Source organism: Sylvia atricapilla, chromosome 2 (genome assembly GCF_009819655.1).
Source record: "Sylvia atricapilla isolate bSylAtr1 chromosome 2, bSylAtr1.pri, whole genome shotgun sequence".
NCBI lineage: Eukaryota > Metazoa > Chordata > Aves > Passeriformes > Sylviidae > Sylvia > Sylvia atricapilla.
Genome location: NC_089141.1, coordinates 45134147 through 45151481, shown reverse-complemented (window position 1 = coordinate 45151481; position 17335 = coordinate 45134147). Strand labels below are relative to the sequence as shown.

At 35.9% G+C, this 17335-nt stretch overlaps 1 protein-coding gene across 5 annotated transcripts in view; it reads right to left on the bottom strand.

Moving 5' to 3' along the window:
* Positions 1–17335, bottom strand: part of CDK8 (cyclin dependent kinase 8) — a 74656-nt gene that overhangs the window by 13617 nt on the left and 43704 nt on the right. For 3 of the 5 annotated variants that reach the window (XM_066313094.1, XM_066313096.1, XM_066313098.1), the window contains exons 5-7: positions 6180–6237; positions 3331–3462; positions 1306–1449 (exon numbers count right to left, since the gene is read on the bottom strand). In XM_066313094.1, coding sequence (XP_066169191.1) covers positions 1306–1449; positions 3331–3462; positions 6180–6237 — 334 coding nt within the window. The remainder of the gene's footprint in view (positions 1–1305; positions 1450–3330; positions 3463–6179; positions 6238–17335) is intronic. The other 2 variants (XM_066313097.1, XM_066313099.1) reach the window with 2 other exon arrangements.

Here is a 17335-nt window from a genome sequence, read left to right as displayed (position 1 = left end):
GAATTAAATTAATTAATTAATCAGAGATACTTAATTATTACTTAGTTAAACAAAATATTCTCCTCTTTCCTATCCCAGAGACATGAGGAACTGTTTCAGATATGGCAGGTGCCAATTAAAATGCAAAAAAATTGCTGCAATTGAATGAAAAGCATTTCTTGATAAGAACCAAAGAACTCCAAAGGCCAAACACAGACCATTAGAAAAGATTAATTAAACCAATCCAAAAACCAAAATGAGAGCATGATCTACTCATGTAAGCTATACAGAACCAATGTAAAACCCAAATGAACTAGGAGAAGTATAAAAGAGTAAAAGTCTAGTTCAAAAGCAGAAGGAGACAGTATTGCTTGAAGAAGCAAAACTAAGGAGACAATATGCAAAGGCAACATTTCCGTGAATCTCATACAGCAGTACAAAAGCAATGAAGTACATACACACCAAAAAAAAAAGGCAAAATAAGAGCATGTTTAATAACAAAATTCTAGATCCACACAAACATATAGACCACAAAAGTCATGTGAAAGGAAGAGGCAAGTCGAGAAAAAACAAGATACAAGAAAACATAATGAATAGTGGAGCAGGGAACACAAGCACTGAGGAGAAAGATAAACAAAAAATAAAAATAAGGCCCCTGTTGCTCTGACTCTTGCCATCATGTGAACACTAAAAGACAAAGTATTAACTGAAGCAAGGCAACCTGCATAAAAACGAGATATGACCAATACTGAGGGGGAAATGCAACAAGTGATATCTCCATTGTAATTTGTTTTGGTTCATACAACCAGTTCTTTCTTCTGGTTTAGAATAAAGAAGTATTTTCTATACCGCCAGCTTTCCATCGGGGGAAAAAAAAAAATCAATACCTTCCATTATGTCCAAATGCTATGTTTAATTTGGCATGAGTTAAATAAATATTCACTATGTTAATTAAATTAATTACTTAAATTAATATTCACTACATATATATTTTTTTGCTTGGTTTCACAAATTATCAGTTGCCTTCTAAATCAATAATCAGTACCAAAGAAATGCAGAAATACTCCTTCTCATTTTTAATGATCCATCACAAAATACAATCGTTTCAAACAAAAAAGCATTGGTACATGTATACACAAAGATAACCCTATCATTAATAAAAGGCAAAATATCTAATTTGACCATTGGATTCTAGATTTATAACTCATGAAATAAAGATTGTGCTTGAACAGCTCTGTTTCTTTGATCAGCTGCCACCTTCATATGCAAAGAAAGCAATATGGATATCTTTCTTTGAACAGCGGTGATAAAAAATACAGTATGTACCTGCAGGAAATCCCATTACATTGAATATTCTGTCCAGCTGGTCATGGTGATAAGGATTACTAGTTTTGATATCTTCTTGTCGACAATGGAATATTGGCTCTGATGTTAGCAGCTCTGCAAATATACACCCTATGGCCCAAATATCTTTAAAAAAGGAGAACAGAAATAAAACAAACAAACAAAAAAAAAAAAACAACAACAAATGAATCTTTCCAAAAGCATCTGGATGAGGTAGAATGTTAGTGTTTAGCTTATCAGAGATAAGGTTGCTGTATTGAAAATTTCAAGTTTCTATTGTAGAAGTGCAATACTTCCTCAACTTTTTCTTTTAGCTTTGAATGGAGTTACCCAATGCAGTAGCTACACAGGACCCGAGAGAGTATCATACAAGTTTTTGTGGGGTTTTTGAAGTGTAGTTAGACTTAATACTGTAAAAAAAAAATAATTTAAGAATAAAAGTGAAAGAAACTATTTGGGTAAACTATCAACACATAAAACACAAAGAAAGAAAAGCAAACTAGCATCTTGCCCTTTCAGTGCCCCACTGTCCTGACCAAGAAATGTGCAATCGCTGATCAGCCAAGTTTAAGCAGTAAATGACCCCAAAAACACAAGCTGAAAAGTAGCACTATTGGTATAAACCAAACGCTATCTGTAACCTCTTGAAAGAATAACAAACAAATTGCTACAAGCCCACACACCTCACAATTTTTTCAAAACATTCATTAAAAAAAACCCAAACATGAAAACCTTGCTCTTTTCACTGTTGGTTTCCTATCTAATAATCAGATCTGAATTTTCCCAGTTGTTTTCTCAATTTTTTTCTAGTATATACAAGCACATTTTTTAAATCAAAGTAGTACTACACTGAGCCTTGAATGAGCAAGGTCATAAACAAGGACAAAAGCAACTAACGCAGACAGCATAACCCCATTACTCAGTTTTTACAGAGTCATTTCTTATCTACACCAAAAAAACCTATGTACTAAAGGCTGTGACTGCCCATGCAGCTTCACACACTGCAATCAGAAGAAATGGCAGTAAAGTGAGGGAACATGCAAATACAACAAATTAAACAGTTTAAAGGAACATATAAAAAATGTATCTGATCCATGAAAGAAACATAGCATTAACAGAAAAGTAAACAAGAATACATTTAAGGCATAAACATTAGAGCTGCTGACAGAAACACGGATATGATCTTTAAAAAAACAAAACAAGGAAAAAAGATGGAGTTCTGAGGAAGACTTTCAGATTACAGGAACAACAACACAGTATGCTAACATACAACCTCCATGTCTGTGCCAAGTGAAGTAGCCACTGGGGAAGTTATTTCCTCCCAGAACTGGCTGCCAGCCTTTAACACATCTTCTAAACCAGGCAACTAGAGAAAAAACTTCCCAGTGCTTTTCCCTACAGTCGGTCCTTCTTCCACAGCAAAGCTGATCAATCCGGTAAAAGTGAATCTCCCTCCAGTTTGCTACTGCGTTGTTCCCCTGTTCTACAGCCCACAAAAGCCCTGGCCATCTGTCATCTGTCTTTGAAAAAGGCAGAGAGAGGCTAAAATGCAGCTCAATTTTACAGTTTAGCTTCAGTGCAGCCACTATATTCTCCATTCTGTACATTCTTTATTTCATACATTTATTATACTAGGTAATAAACTCTGCAATAAAATTAATGCACTGTGCCTCACAGTCATCCTAATATGAATTCTACTAGCAGTTCAAAGATGCTTCCATATTTCTTATAGCCTCTAACAGCATTTATGAAAGTGCTGTGTGAAAGCCACAAACTTAGATTGCATTGCAGGGCATTTGGAGCCAAACCCCAGCAATATATTTAATTTCTATTTATAACCTGTGACCCTAGTAAACCAAACACTTTGTCCAAGATTAATGTTTCTTCAAGAAACAAGTAACATACCTTTAACTCAGCTACTGTCCTTTGAACAATTTATCAAAGATTTTAATATTTGGGCACAGTTTACAAAGAACAAAACAGTACATTTCTGTCCAGTCTACTTACCAATAGCTTTGGTATAATGCCTTGCTCCAAGAAGCAACTCTGGAGCTCGATACCAGAAGGTTACAACTACTGGATCCAAGTCTGCTAAAGGCTTCAGAGGTGAATTAAATAATCGGGCAAAGCCCATGTCAGCTGCAAAATTCAAAGAGAGATGCTTTAAAATTTGAGGGAAACTAACATTCTTATTTTTCTTTTTTTGAACAAACTGATTGAGTTTATTTGTTAGCACTATCATCACTCCTAAATAAAATGCAAAGTCAGACTGTAGCAGATATGAACTCTCTGAGCAGATTCTCTTTCTGTAGAAGTTACTGGATGGCATCACCTATGAAGTATATCATTATAAATCATTACTAACATGAGTCATTTACAACAAAGAATTAACCATTGTTCTGAAGAAGAGGATCAACTCCTCAGGACACTGGTAAATCCTGACTCATTTTACCTGATGGTCTCTGGTAAAATACTCCCATTATTACAGGATGTTTTTTCACAAAGCAGCAATTTTTAAAGTGAGCAAAATGCAGATTCTGCAAAGGTTAGAATGATTTATAATACATACATGCACATGACAAAAGCTCCCTCCTCATGAAGTTAGCTGTAGCAAGACTTCCTTCACACAAAAACAGCAATTAAGCCTACAGCATCTGCCTCCCTGCTGATTTTCTATCAAGATGCATTTCCAATATACCAGTACTTAATTCCATTCAAGCTATGATTTTAAAATTTTGGTTGTGGGCATTATATCATTAAAAACTGCTTTTTAGAACTTGTAGTATACAACTGCCTAGAAAGCTGTCAGAAAGACTAAGTGTAAGTCATACAGGAAAAAGATGGGCAGCTTCTCCCATGAAATTGCTCTCCTGACCCACCAACCCCCAAATCCCAAGACAGAGTGACCCTAACATGTAGGGATATGCACATGCTGAGGAAGACTTGAACAAAATGAGATGAGTAGGAACCCTGAGGGAAAAGGACCTACATGCTATAGCTCACTGAGGGAACACTACAGTGTAAATATGGGTCTCTAACTTCACTACACAATCCATTATTTTTTCATATGCACTCCTATTTATGATTGCATTTAAAAAGTGAAACATTTTACAGTTTTCTACATTAAAATATCAATTATTCAAAATTGATCAAATCATTAATAACTATGAATAATAATAAAAATTGTTGGCAGAAAGTGAATTTACAACCCAAAATGACAGAAAAAGCCTATAAAAATTATTTTAAATTAAATACCAGTTATGTATTTTTTAGGAAAGTTAGTTACACGGGAAAAGTGGAAGCCCTTGGTATGTGTATAACTTCTGCATTCTTTTACTGCTGTGGCAATCTTAAGAAAATAGGAAAAAAGTATCTACATTTTGATAACACACTTAGAAATCCAAGGTTCCCCTCCTTCTTTCCTGCTGGGAATGGATGGCTCAGAGGACTGGTGGCCCAATACAGAATCTTTCACCTGTCCATTAACAGAATGTGATTTAATTTAGTTGTTTACTAAGTTATTCTCTAATTCAAAACTATAAATTAAGAAATAAATGGGTGGTCTGTGTGCAATTACTAGCAAGTCGTTGCGGACAGCAAATATTACCACCACTGTCGAAAGTGAGTCCAGAGGATGACCTACATTCTCTGTTTTGGAAGAACCCTCCTTGAAGAGTAAGGTAATATGAAGAAATTTTCCCTTCTGTTGTCCATGCTGTACCTGTTTTCTATGCAGACCTCAATCCCTATTGTCAACCTTAAAGTTCAGAAAGCCATTAAAAACTTTCAGAGTAGGATCTGCAGAAGCATTCAACCCTCACCCATCGCTCCCTAGATTCCAAAGGACAAGGGAAGGTCTAGAGCAGCACTGAATGCTCCCAGAAAATCCTACCCTGAATCATTATACTAGTGATTAACAATATAGTTCAGATAAACAAAACAGTAAGAGAACAGAACAACAATGTAGAAGAGTAATCTCATAAAAGAAAGCCGGAGGGAAGTGAAAAAGATGAACTAGCTTTAAAAAACCCTTCCAAATGGGGCTGCATTACCATAACATGCAAGCAGGCTGTGCATTAGTAGCCTGATATTACAACACTGCCATGATAATGCACAGCCTAGTACAGTTTATTATTGTTAGACTACTGTTAATTTTTTATTTATGTATTTAGTTTAAAACAATTGAACTTCTACAAATCATCCTCGCAATAGTAACTCCCACCAGAAAATGTTATAATAGCGTGGAAGTGTTGGGTCCTTTCTAACCTGGTACACCCCAGGCAAAGCATTTAGCATTAGCTATTAGCTCTCACTAAACATTTTGGATAGATTTCTGTGTTCTCTGCACTTTTAAGATCCCTTGTGTTCATCTCCAAGGGACCTGCCTGCTCTTTCAAGAATATTCTGTAGGCTGAATGCCATCTTGGATTCCACTATAAGATTTAAGGTTGTAGCAATGAGTTCTTCCCTATTTAGATCTTTATAAGCAGCAGCAAGATGTCATGGCATTAGAGGTAAATGGAGGAAATTTTAAAATCCCATTTCTTTCTCCTCCTTTCCGCCTAGCTAGCAGTCATCTTAAAACCCCACATGAAAATCCCCCACCCCACAGAAACACCCACTTAAGCAAAATATAATGACATTTTCCATTTTTTATTGATGAGGCTACAGCATTTCATTGTCAGAACTGGTACATGGGGCTAACATGATGAAGCCAGTCACTCAGAAAACAGCATTTAGGCAATGTGCCCAGGCACATACTGGTATTACAGTGACTACTTTAGGTGGTACAACTGCACCTTCAGAACATTCTAACTTAAATGCTACACTGGGACTTATCAAAGATATAAACATACCAATTTTTACTCTTCCTCGCTCAGGACCTTCACCCATAACTAAAATATTAGCAGGTTTCTGTGGAAAAAAAAATAAATATACAATACATATACCACGATAAACCTAAACATTAGTGTCTGAAAAGTTAATTAAGCTTTGTTTTGCCAGTTTTAAACCAACTTTGTTTTGATAAAAATGACAAGTTTCTCTGTCACAGTAATGCTGGTGCAAGGACCCAGACACAGGCTCTCCCTGACTGCATCTTCCTCACGTTTCTTCTCAGCGTTGCTGTGCTCCAGCACCACATTCCCTACTGCCACCTGGGTGTCTGTCCTCAACACGCACAAGCTGGCAGCCACTGAGCCACTGGGGTTCTACCCAAATTGCCCTAGATCCTTTCAGTGGGAGGCAGTCCCACTGCTGCCCATCACCCCAACCACAGGGATGGGAAGCCAGCTTTATAGCAAGTTTTGCCCAGGGTTATTAGGCACATTTACAGACACATTGTACATAAACAATACACAAGTGAGATACAGATGAAACATTACCATATCACTTGATATTGGAGAGAACGCTCATCTAAATTCTTCCTACTTACAAGTGTTTACCAATTCACACAGCTGCAGAACTGGAAAGCACTGCCTTTGTTATTTTTCTGTCTTCCCTTTATTTGTTTTACTATGGAGGCAAGTTAAAGAGCTGGAGTTCAGCTGGTTTGAAACATGACAACTCACTTCATAATCCTCTATTTTCTGCTTCCTGTTTCTCATAATCCATTCTCAGCATCTGTAGTCAGAGGATTCCTCAATTCCTAACACAGTTTAAATAATGAAACCTGCAAGGCTTATTTGGAGGGAAAAAAAGTAAAGAAACAACTAAAGCTGATAATGTATGCCAGACTTTTTCTCAAATTGAGTGATTTAGATAACCATTCATTCTGTAAATCCTGGACAAAACAGGGATTGCTATTCAGTTGTGACCTGTAAGATTAGAATAAGGCTGATTTACAGCTCTTGCTTTGCTTTTCCAGTTTAAATTGATCGGAAGGTAAGGGTACCTGAGCAAAACAGCTGAGACTGCCTAAAACTTTATGTAATAAATCCTAGTATCTTCGTGGGATTTCCTAAACACGTTCTAGGATATTCTCAAGCCTTCCTGAATCTATCAGGCATGCAGAAAGGCAGAAGATCACAACACACTACCAATCTAGAAGTAATTCCTATTGTGTAAAAACAAGGTACAAAAAAATTAGTACTCCACCAAAAAATTTCCTTGAGAAATTAAACTGTTGTTTATGAAAGGCTGCAAGATTTCTGAAACTCTACAATCCTTGGACAAAATATGCAAAAAGAATCTGAGGCGTTGCATTTCTGAGAACAGGTTAAGGATGGAAGATGCTATGAAAAACGTGATCAAAAAAGATAAGATATATTCCATTGTATTTTTAACAGCAATAACAACAGATCCAGCTTGTGCAGTATTAGCTCTGTGATTTCCAGAAGAAACTGTCCCCCACATCACCACCTTCCCTTTTTACTTTGTGTTTTGACTGTTTTATTTTTTTAATAAAGGCATACACTCCAGGTAAGAACTGCTTCAACCATTAAAAAATGCAGAATGTGGGCACTCAGTGAGCTCTCAAAGCATTCCATTTAGACTGCTTCTACAAAAGTCCTAGAAATAAACAAGCAGCATACATCTTTAAATTCATAGTTAGTGCTGAACTTCACGGCAATTCAATCTGCTACATATGAAAACACATTTCACTGAAGAAATCTTTCTACTGCTACACTGTGACTCAAAGAACAAATCCACATCTTTTAGAAAACCCGCTTCAATATATATGGGGTGTTAAGCTACATGACTAATTATTGTGTTTTCATTAGAGTCAACAATACATTACACAGGCACTAAAATTCTTCAGATATACAATACATGGATATAATACATGAAGTACCATTTTCACCCCTACAAGTTCACAGGTTGATAACACTCTACAAAAATGCTTTTAACATCCTCATGATACTTTCACTTTAAAATGTTTTACTGTTTGGATTTTGCTAAGGACAAGAAGCCTTATTCACACAAAGACTGCACTATACCAGATGACTACTCAGCACAGCACCGGGTAACAATTCCTGCACCAAAGGTCTTCTACCATAATGTCAAGGCAGGTAGATAGGGGTGAGATGAGAAAGCACAGTAAGACAGTACTAGTTAGCGAAGTAAGTATGAAAAGCTTGATTCACACTCAGATTTCAGAAGTTACAGAACACATTTAACAATAGAAACAATTTAGAAATTTGTGTAGGAGTATTCTAAAGCTGCAAAATAAAAACCCTCAGTTGGTCTAGAATTTTCAGTTCACTTTTTTCTAAAGTCACTGGTTCTTCACTGAAACAGCTGTTTGGAATAGAAGATTTTTCCTACAGACAAAAATATTTACGTAGTCACATCACTGTAAAAATACATCACAGTTTAAAAAAGAACTTAAATTAGATGTCTTATTCTGGAGGCTTCCATTGCTGAAATCATTGTATGCATAGACTGGAACAATTTTTTTTAGTTCAAAGAATTTTCCAAACAAGACTGTTCAACTTAAAATCAATAGGGGAGAAATCAGTACAGGGATAGTATTGGCATACCTAAATAACATGTATTTTGAAGAACCCCTGAAAAACACCGAAACACTGAAGGCCACTAACAAAAGCCAATACATGTGTCAGGAATTATTGTTATGTATCTTTCAATCAAGTCCACTATCTGGAGAGAAAAAACCCAGCACAACTCCCCAGATTTGTCTCCTTGGACAACCCATTAGACATTACAGATTTATTTGCAAAAGAAAAATAAGCAGTCATTAAAAACAGAAGGGAAAAATTTGGATAAGCATTAGTTTAATTTGGAAATGTTCAGTTTAATTCTAATTATCCAGAGAAAATTGAAGTTGAAACTGCTTATTCAAATCACTTGGGCTGAGCAAGTGAAGCAAAATCTTTTACCAATTCCTATACCGTGTTCTGAAAACACTCTACATTAAAGCAGCTATTTTTTTTTATAACTACAAATTATCAATTTAAAGTCCCTAATTTTTGTACTAATAAAAGCATAATTACTTTTGCCATTCAGTAAAATAATTTGCATATGCCAGACAAATGCAAATGAGAAACCTGTTATGATCCTAAACCAAATGTGAAGAGCCATGCAATGATGTAAAGCTGAGTATTTCACAGACTAACAAAAGTGTCTGGCAATCCCACAGCAATAAATTCAAGAAAAGTCACCCTTCTCCTCGCCAGCCCACCTCAGCAGCAGGGGGAGAATTCATTCTCATGAAAGAATGACCTTGTGACCATAGCACAGCACTAAAGCTTATCTTATCCTATATTTGGCTTTGCAGGACTCCTTCTTATGATTCCTGGACAAATCCTAATATTGTGCATTTAATCACCATTACTGTTGAAAAGAGAATAAGGATCCTCACTGATACATTTTTAGGTACTTCTAATTTAACAATTATTTGCAAAGTGCAAAAAGAATTCCTAAAAAGCAGGCTATTAACCAAGGGAGGTAAAAACCCAAAGAGGTTCATAGATCTGTGAAGAACTTGAGACAGTCACCTTCACCCATCTGCCTGATCTCACAAAGTATTGCTCCTGTTCACTCTGATCCTTCCTCTAGTGATGAAGGCTGCACAATTCCCATGGAATCTCTCTTTCACCCTTCTCCACTGCAGTGTTTTTCCTTTTCTTCTAACACAACAGACAAGGTTAGTCCTCTTGTCTCTTCTTCATTAACAGAAGGCACAGACAATCATTCCTTCACTGCAAGAACTTCTTACACTTCCTAGGGACAAACATCTCTCTTCAGCCCTATCACCTAGATTAAAAAAAAAAAAAAAAAAAAAAAAAAACAAAAAAAAAAAAACCCCAAAACTCTCTCCTGCTCTGTGTTTCCTAGTAGCCAGTTTTTTTTTTTTCTGGATCTATGATCATTCTTGCCCATTTCCTCTAGCTGTTCTGCCTTGGGTCACCCATTTCTGTGAACTCAAGTTCTCCAAATTACACACTGCTCCTGCCGAGGCTTCACTAATGCTAAATGCAGTGGAGGGACTATTTCACATGCCTTGCACAGCATCTTCCACTTTGTATGATCCCAGCATGGTATCCTGCCTCACTATATATATTGATTAATGGTAAGGTTACCAGCCATGCATTTCCTTCACATCTTTTTGGCAGGGCTAGAACTTTGAATGAATGCTGCAGTGGCATACTGCTTCTTAAACACTGAAAATGTTTTTGTTCTTTCACAGAGAGGAAACCAGACTTCAGAACTTATCTGAATTGCTGTTTCGAAGGCAAACAAAATGAAAATTATACCAGTCCGTGCTGTGATGTGACAAGGAAAAAAGAAAAATCATTCCTGACACTCAGAGGAAGTTATTGATAGGAGCAGGAGATGATTATTTATTCTATGTTTGCATACTAGATGTCTGGTAAAACTAGGACATTGTCTCATGGTCCTGGAAAAGTATTTTGATGTTAGGCCCTTTTCACTAAGCTTCCAAAGGAAAGCAGAAAAAACCGGGAATTTTTAGACAGCTTAGCCAATGCAATTTTTGATACTTAGTACTTTTCAGCATCAAATCAGGTCTGCAGGAACTATTATTCCACATATGTTTTGCTACTAGTCAGGTTCTGAAGTCACCAGTTTTCAAATATTGATTTTAAACATAGGCATCAGTGAGTAATCTAAGCTCCCTTGAATTACTTCTTATGTTAATTATTATTACGAGGATGCTACCTCCGCCCCATCCACATTATTAACTTTTGCAACATTTCTATGTATACTAACGAACAGACTCATACTCTTTACACATCCTTTTTAATGAAACTTTTAATTTGGTTTTAGTATAATCCTAACCAATTTTCATTTGAATAATCCAATACTTGAGAGTTTGGCTCCCAAAAAATTACTCAGTAGAGGATTCACAAGGATGGGGTGATTCATACCAGTGATATTTGTTAACTGCTGTTGGCACATCATTACTGGCTGTGCCACCAGCTTACGAAACTGGCCATGCTATCCACTTCTACCTGTGATGAGCCATGATAATTTACAAGAACATAATGCTGCTTTTCAATTTTTTAAAAAAGAGCAGTTTAACTTTAAAAGAATAATACTAGGCAAAGGGCTTTTATCCCTAAATTATTTTGTCTTTGCAACGAGGACCTCAACAATGACTCTATTATGATTTATACTGGACGACTTCCTTATATTTTAGATTTCAAAGTATCATACTAAAAAATAAAGGAATTATAATCTATATTAAACAATAGAGTTAAAATCACAACCCCACAATCATACAAAACCGTAACTGAACTTCTTCAGCTGTATGTGAGCAAGTGCCTGTGAAGCATGAAACACAAGTTAAAAATGTCTTGCTGAGAAAAAAACCAAAAAATTAAAAAGGTTTTGAAAGTCAACTGCAAGTGCTTAGCAAGTTGCAGCCTGCTCTGAAACGCAGTTTTGTGGCACAGTGGTAGAAATTGTAATATACTGGTGTGGTTTATCACTTCCAGTTAGGTCCTCTAACAAGAAAAGCTGTGCAGCAAAACCTACTAGCCTTCAGCTTGGCTTGCAAAATTCACACCCTATCTCAAGGTCTGTGACTCACAAAAGATTCAATGTTTATGCTTCTTCCTCACATCTCTACCAACCCTGTTGATCTTCAAGCAGCCATAACCTACATCAAATTATTTCCTTATTATTAAATTGGTACACTCTTTTATTGCATTCTTAGGGACTCAAATTGTCTTTTTGGATCAGTTCACAGTTAGAGAAAATAATTTCATTTTCATTCCAAAATAATTCCATTTTCTTTCCACTTTGAACAAAATTGACTACTTCAATACTAGATAGTAATCTAGCGTAATAGCAGTGACAATATAACCTTATTTAAATGATAGTATCAGCACTTTTCTGAACTTAATTGCTTTCCTTGAATTCAAAGATGTGCATCTTTTTTTTTTTTTGCAATTGATTTGGGCTTTAAAATATATTATAATGAAAAACCACCACAAACACTGGTAAAAACAACGGCTCCAAAACATTTATTAAATCTAAACATTAAAATATTCTTTTTGATTACAAAACACATGAATTCTAAAAAGCACTGGAAAATTAAAACGCTTATTTTAATGTAATACTTCCTGTTCATTATCTTCTTACAGAGATCATCCCAGAGCTCTTTAAAATAAATAAACTGAGCATCTAAACAAAATTCTCTTTAAAACTAGGAGCCATTAAAATTACCAGTAATAGCAAAACAAAAACAAACCCCTAAATTATCAAAGCACACATGTCCAAAAATTTTAAAAGTACAGGAAGTATTTGGATTCGATAGAAAATACAGGGATGCTGTATCTATGCCAAGAGGACCTTCTGCTAGTTACCATCAACCATATTTTATCTCTGTTTCAGCCTCATGAAAGCTGTTAAGTCTCACTACTATGTTTTTAGGCTCTGAACACACTCCAGAAATTTTCTTTCACTGCTGTCACTCAATGACTGCCAACTTGAGGCAATGTAACTTATTAAAAGCTTGTAAACTCCCGAATATACAGACTCTTCTTACTTCCACTGGAACTGAATTCAAGCTGAATAAAAAAAAAATTATTTACTCTTTTCAGGCCAACTCTTTCACTCCCTAGAAATATCAGCATAAGTGGCACAGTGTGACTTTCTGTACTAAGCCTCAAAGCAAGGAAAGGTGGATATCATCGGTAAAAATACTATTTTATCAGAAAAACCTACCATGTCAAATATCATTAACATATCATTCAAAGTTAACATATCATTAAGTTAACAAACTTAATGCATTAAAATGAACAGTCCTGAAGAAATATATTTCCTGTGGGTTTTGCTACAACAAAAATTACCCTGTCCATAGGTTAGGATGACTCTGGATGCTGTGGACACATCAGAGCAGGATTAAATGCAAGAGAGGAGCATGCTCTGAAACTAGTTTTTACGTATTATGTTATTCTATACATAATTCCACCTCCCTTTTAAATTCTAAGTTTGACTCAGAAGTAAGTATTTTAAATGTGTAACAAAACCCTGAGTACCATTTTTACTCAGTAATTTTGTTAGAGCAGTTGCCACAGGGTGACAGGTATTCAGTAGTACTGTAATCTCACACATCCCAAAACTCTCACATAAAGGCAGGAAATTGCCTTATTTACTCTTTGGTTTACATGCAGCTGTGTTAACTCTTGCCATTTTCTTTAAAAGCCCTATTTTGTTGTTGTATTTCATCTAAGTAATACTTTCATTACTTCCATACCACTGTAATTGTATGAACTATAAACAACCCCTCCCTATTCTGGATTAAGAAAAAATACCAAAAGCAAAAAGCCTATGTAATTCACTACTATGCACTTTCCAAGTGGTTGCATGGGCTTTGCTTGTGTTTACCTGTTAGAGCACTTCTGTGCACGGAACAAATACAGTATTTCAAATTAGATCCCAAGTATCTCCTTTTGTGTCACTCATATTCAGAGTAAAACAGATGAAGTTGGGAGTTCACAAAGAACAAGCTTTTACCTAAGTTTGTAACTAGGATAAGTGTCTTATTATGTTACTTAAAACTCCTCAGATCGAAGTTACTCAAAGGACTGTTTTCTTATAACCTTTTCCTCTATATAATGAATATAGATAATTCATACAGAACACAGCATTTTCTTCATATTCTCCAGCAGACTGCAGTGAAAACACTCGTTATGGCTATTTCCTATATTTTGAATCCATATTCGTACCTTTCACAGCATTTCATGGTGTGGTAACTTTTCCACAACCTTAACAAGGTACGTAGCAGAAAAAAAAAAATCCAAAAAAACTAAAATTCAAACTGCATTTAGGTACTTCTAAAATCATATCCTACGGTTTTTACTAAATCCTACTGAAGGGTTTTTACTGACTGATTTTAAAGGTACATTTGTGATCAAAGAGCTTCTGGTCCTCCATACTTCTCTTAGGTTAGAACCACAAGTTATGCTGGTATTTTTTCCATCCGGCTAGTACAGCTCATCATTTATGGCAGGAATTACATCTGAAGCTTCCAGCATGCCTTTCCTCTGCAGAACTCTTACCTCTGTTTGTATTTACATATATAGATATGAGAGTTCTTGCAGGCAGTTTAGTGTTAACTACTGAAATGACTGAGTTTGCCTTCAAGCAGTGAAAGATTACTTACATTACTCTTTCCAGCAACAGAATCAGGTATCTGGCCATCTTGGAAAGCCAGCACATGAAAAAACAAGCTAGTAACAAAAGAAAAAATTCATAGTGACAGAAAAGAAAGGAATCTAATATACTCTGCCCAGCAGCTGACAGAGTTTCATCCCCCATGTTTCATATATATGCAGATAGATACATCTAATCATCTACAAATTACATCCCCCAATATATTACCTAAATTACTCCATTCTACTTCACTTATCAATTTACTTAACCGACCTGGAATTTTAAAAAGTCAAAATATTTCTAAGCTTGAAAAAAGCAAAAGTATTTCAGCATTTGTCCCTGGTACGACCATAACACATTTCTCCCAGAACACATGCCCTCCTCTATATTACATTTGCTTTTCCTGACATTTGAAAGAAATGGTCTGTTTTGATACCGTATCTTTACAGATATGTAACATATACAAAGGTCACATGCCCAAGTAAGCTTTGTCTCCTTAAGCAACCACAAAGTATCAACAGACCAACATAATTTTCTTGTTATTGTAAAACATGCAACACAACTTGCATTTTCTAAACTATTTTTTCCTAGACACTGTAGAAGCCATGCAATCATTCTGCGTATCCACAACTCTAAAGCACCACTTTGTTTCCAGCTCAGAAGTCAATATGTAACATGAAGACACATATATTTCTGGGGCTCTAATTAAATGTATATTCCTGTCAAGGACAAACTTCCCAAAGGCACAGAAAAGGCCTGAATTGATTTCATACCCTGTACGGTAAAGATGCAAATGGTTATAAAGATGAGTTCTGAAACATTCAATTTAGTCCTGAAAGGCTTCAGAGGAATGAGGAAAAAGTTTCAGATTTGGAGTATCTCTTTTGCAACAGTTTTCACTGCCTGTTAACTGGTCCAAAATTGCCGGCTAAAATTCCATGTAGAATGACGCAGAAATGTCAGGAAAAAAACCAGTCTGCTTCCATTGCTTCTTGTGTCTGACAGTTCTGCAGCAGATAAGGCAAAAATATCTCACGAAAACATCAATACTCATGTAATGCAATTTCAGGCCTACAAATCCACATCTGTGGTGCACTTGTCTGTCCCTAACATATCTGGTGACAGTTCAATAAGCAGTCTTACTTTTCCCAGTTATTTTCTGCACCTTGTATTTCTTTCATGTAGAAGTCTACAGTGATTTCAGAATGCCAAATTCAGAAACTTTACTTGCACTCCCTTTAGACAATGCCCAAGCACTTGTGCCTAAGTTTGGTCATATTATTGGCTTAGTAAATTACCAAAGCCTCTCTTATAATACATGTAACATCCATGGTTCCACCCTGACCTTCCCTTTAAACTTTGGACAAAGATTGTATTTACTCTAGTTTCAAAAGAAGATATATTCATTAATAGAGAAAAAACTGTTGTTAGTATTACTGCCAGTTTTAAACATGAAGGTTGTGAGACTTGAGTTTTATCACTACATCGGGTTAATAATTTTGAGACTTATTTATGGAAAAGAAATACCGAGCTAAAAAAACAAAAACAAAACAAAACAACAACAACAACAACTAAATTTAGGTTCCACCAGACAAAACCTAAGTCAGTACCCCAGACACACTGACATAGCCAGACCTTTTGGAAACACCTGCCGAAGAAAATGAAAGGCTACAAAAAATTACAGATAGGGTTGTACTTCACAATCAAGCAAATGGGGCTTTGAATAAGAGCAGTAATCTAGGCGAGGTAGATTTGAGAAACCTGTATCTGGAATAGAGATTTCTGACCTTTCTTTGTACCTCTACTTTCAGTTAAATCAAGCAAATAAATGAGCTTTTCACTCGTAATCAGGAAAATATCCATCAGATGTTCCCCTATTCCATCCTTTTATAAATTGGAACCTAACAGCATTGTGTGATAAAAGATTATGAAATAACTCCTAGGACTGATTTAGCATTTTTGCTAAACACCAGTTGCTTGGATAAAAATTTTCAAGTGTTATCTGCTGATCTCACATATTACAAAGATCGTGGAGTCTGTACTATTCTTTCACAATTCTTACTTAAAGCTTGTTAAATAGCCTTGCATTTTCTTCTAAGTCCTAAGGTTAAAGATGATCAACCTGTAAAAAAGCTATGAAAGATCACATTCATATCCAAAAACTGCTTGAAAGGACATGGCCTGTGAATTAAAATAAAATCTTTTCACTGTCTTTAAAGATTGATACACAAAATCACCAAGAAGTCTTGCAGTGAAGGCCCAAACACAAGAATAGACTGAATATTTTACCTCCATTTATATTTTTCATTTGATTTCAATACTTACCACCTTCAGCAAAGAATGAAAAACATAGGCCTAATAGGTTAAGGCTTGGGTATATCTTTCTAGAGATATTGCCATTACACAAATGTTTCATACCAAAGTCTGTAAAAACTCATGATCCATTAGAAGTATATATTGCATATTTTTAACCACACAGCTTCCAAAAGGGCTTTAGGGAATACATCACCCTTTTTTCCTCAGGAAAAAGAAAATGGCATTATGTCACACTTCGCATCATACTGCAGTCAAGATACATTGCAATAATGTCCTGCTGCACTTCAAAGATTTGGTATTTCACTGCTTTCTTCACTCTGTTCCTTATTCCTTGGGAGCTATTTGATCTCTCATATTAATCTTACACCTGCTCCCACATAGCCTACCCCTTGCACCTGGCATCTCTTCTCTTGATTTGTCGGAAGCTGGAGTTTAGACTTTGAAAGAGCAGCAATTGAATTTTTCAAGACAAATCAAATGGTGAAGATACAACACATTCCCAGAATGGCTGAGGCTGGAAGGCACTGCTGGAAATCATCCACCAACTTATTGAGGGTGTGCTCCATCTCACTGTTCAGGTTACTAATGATGATGTTAAGCAGCACTGAACTCA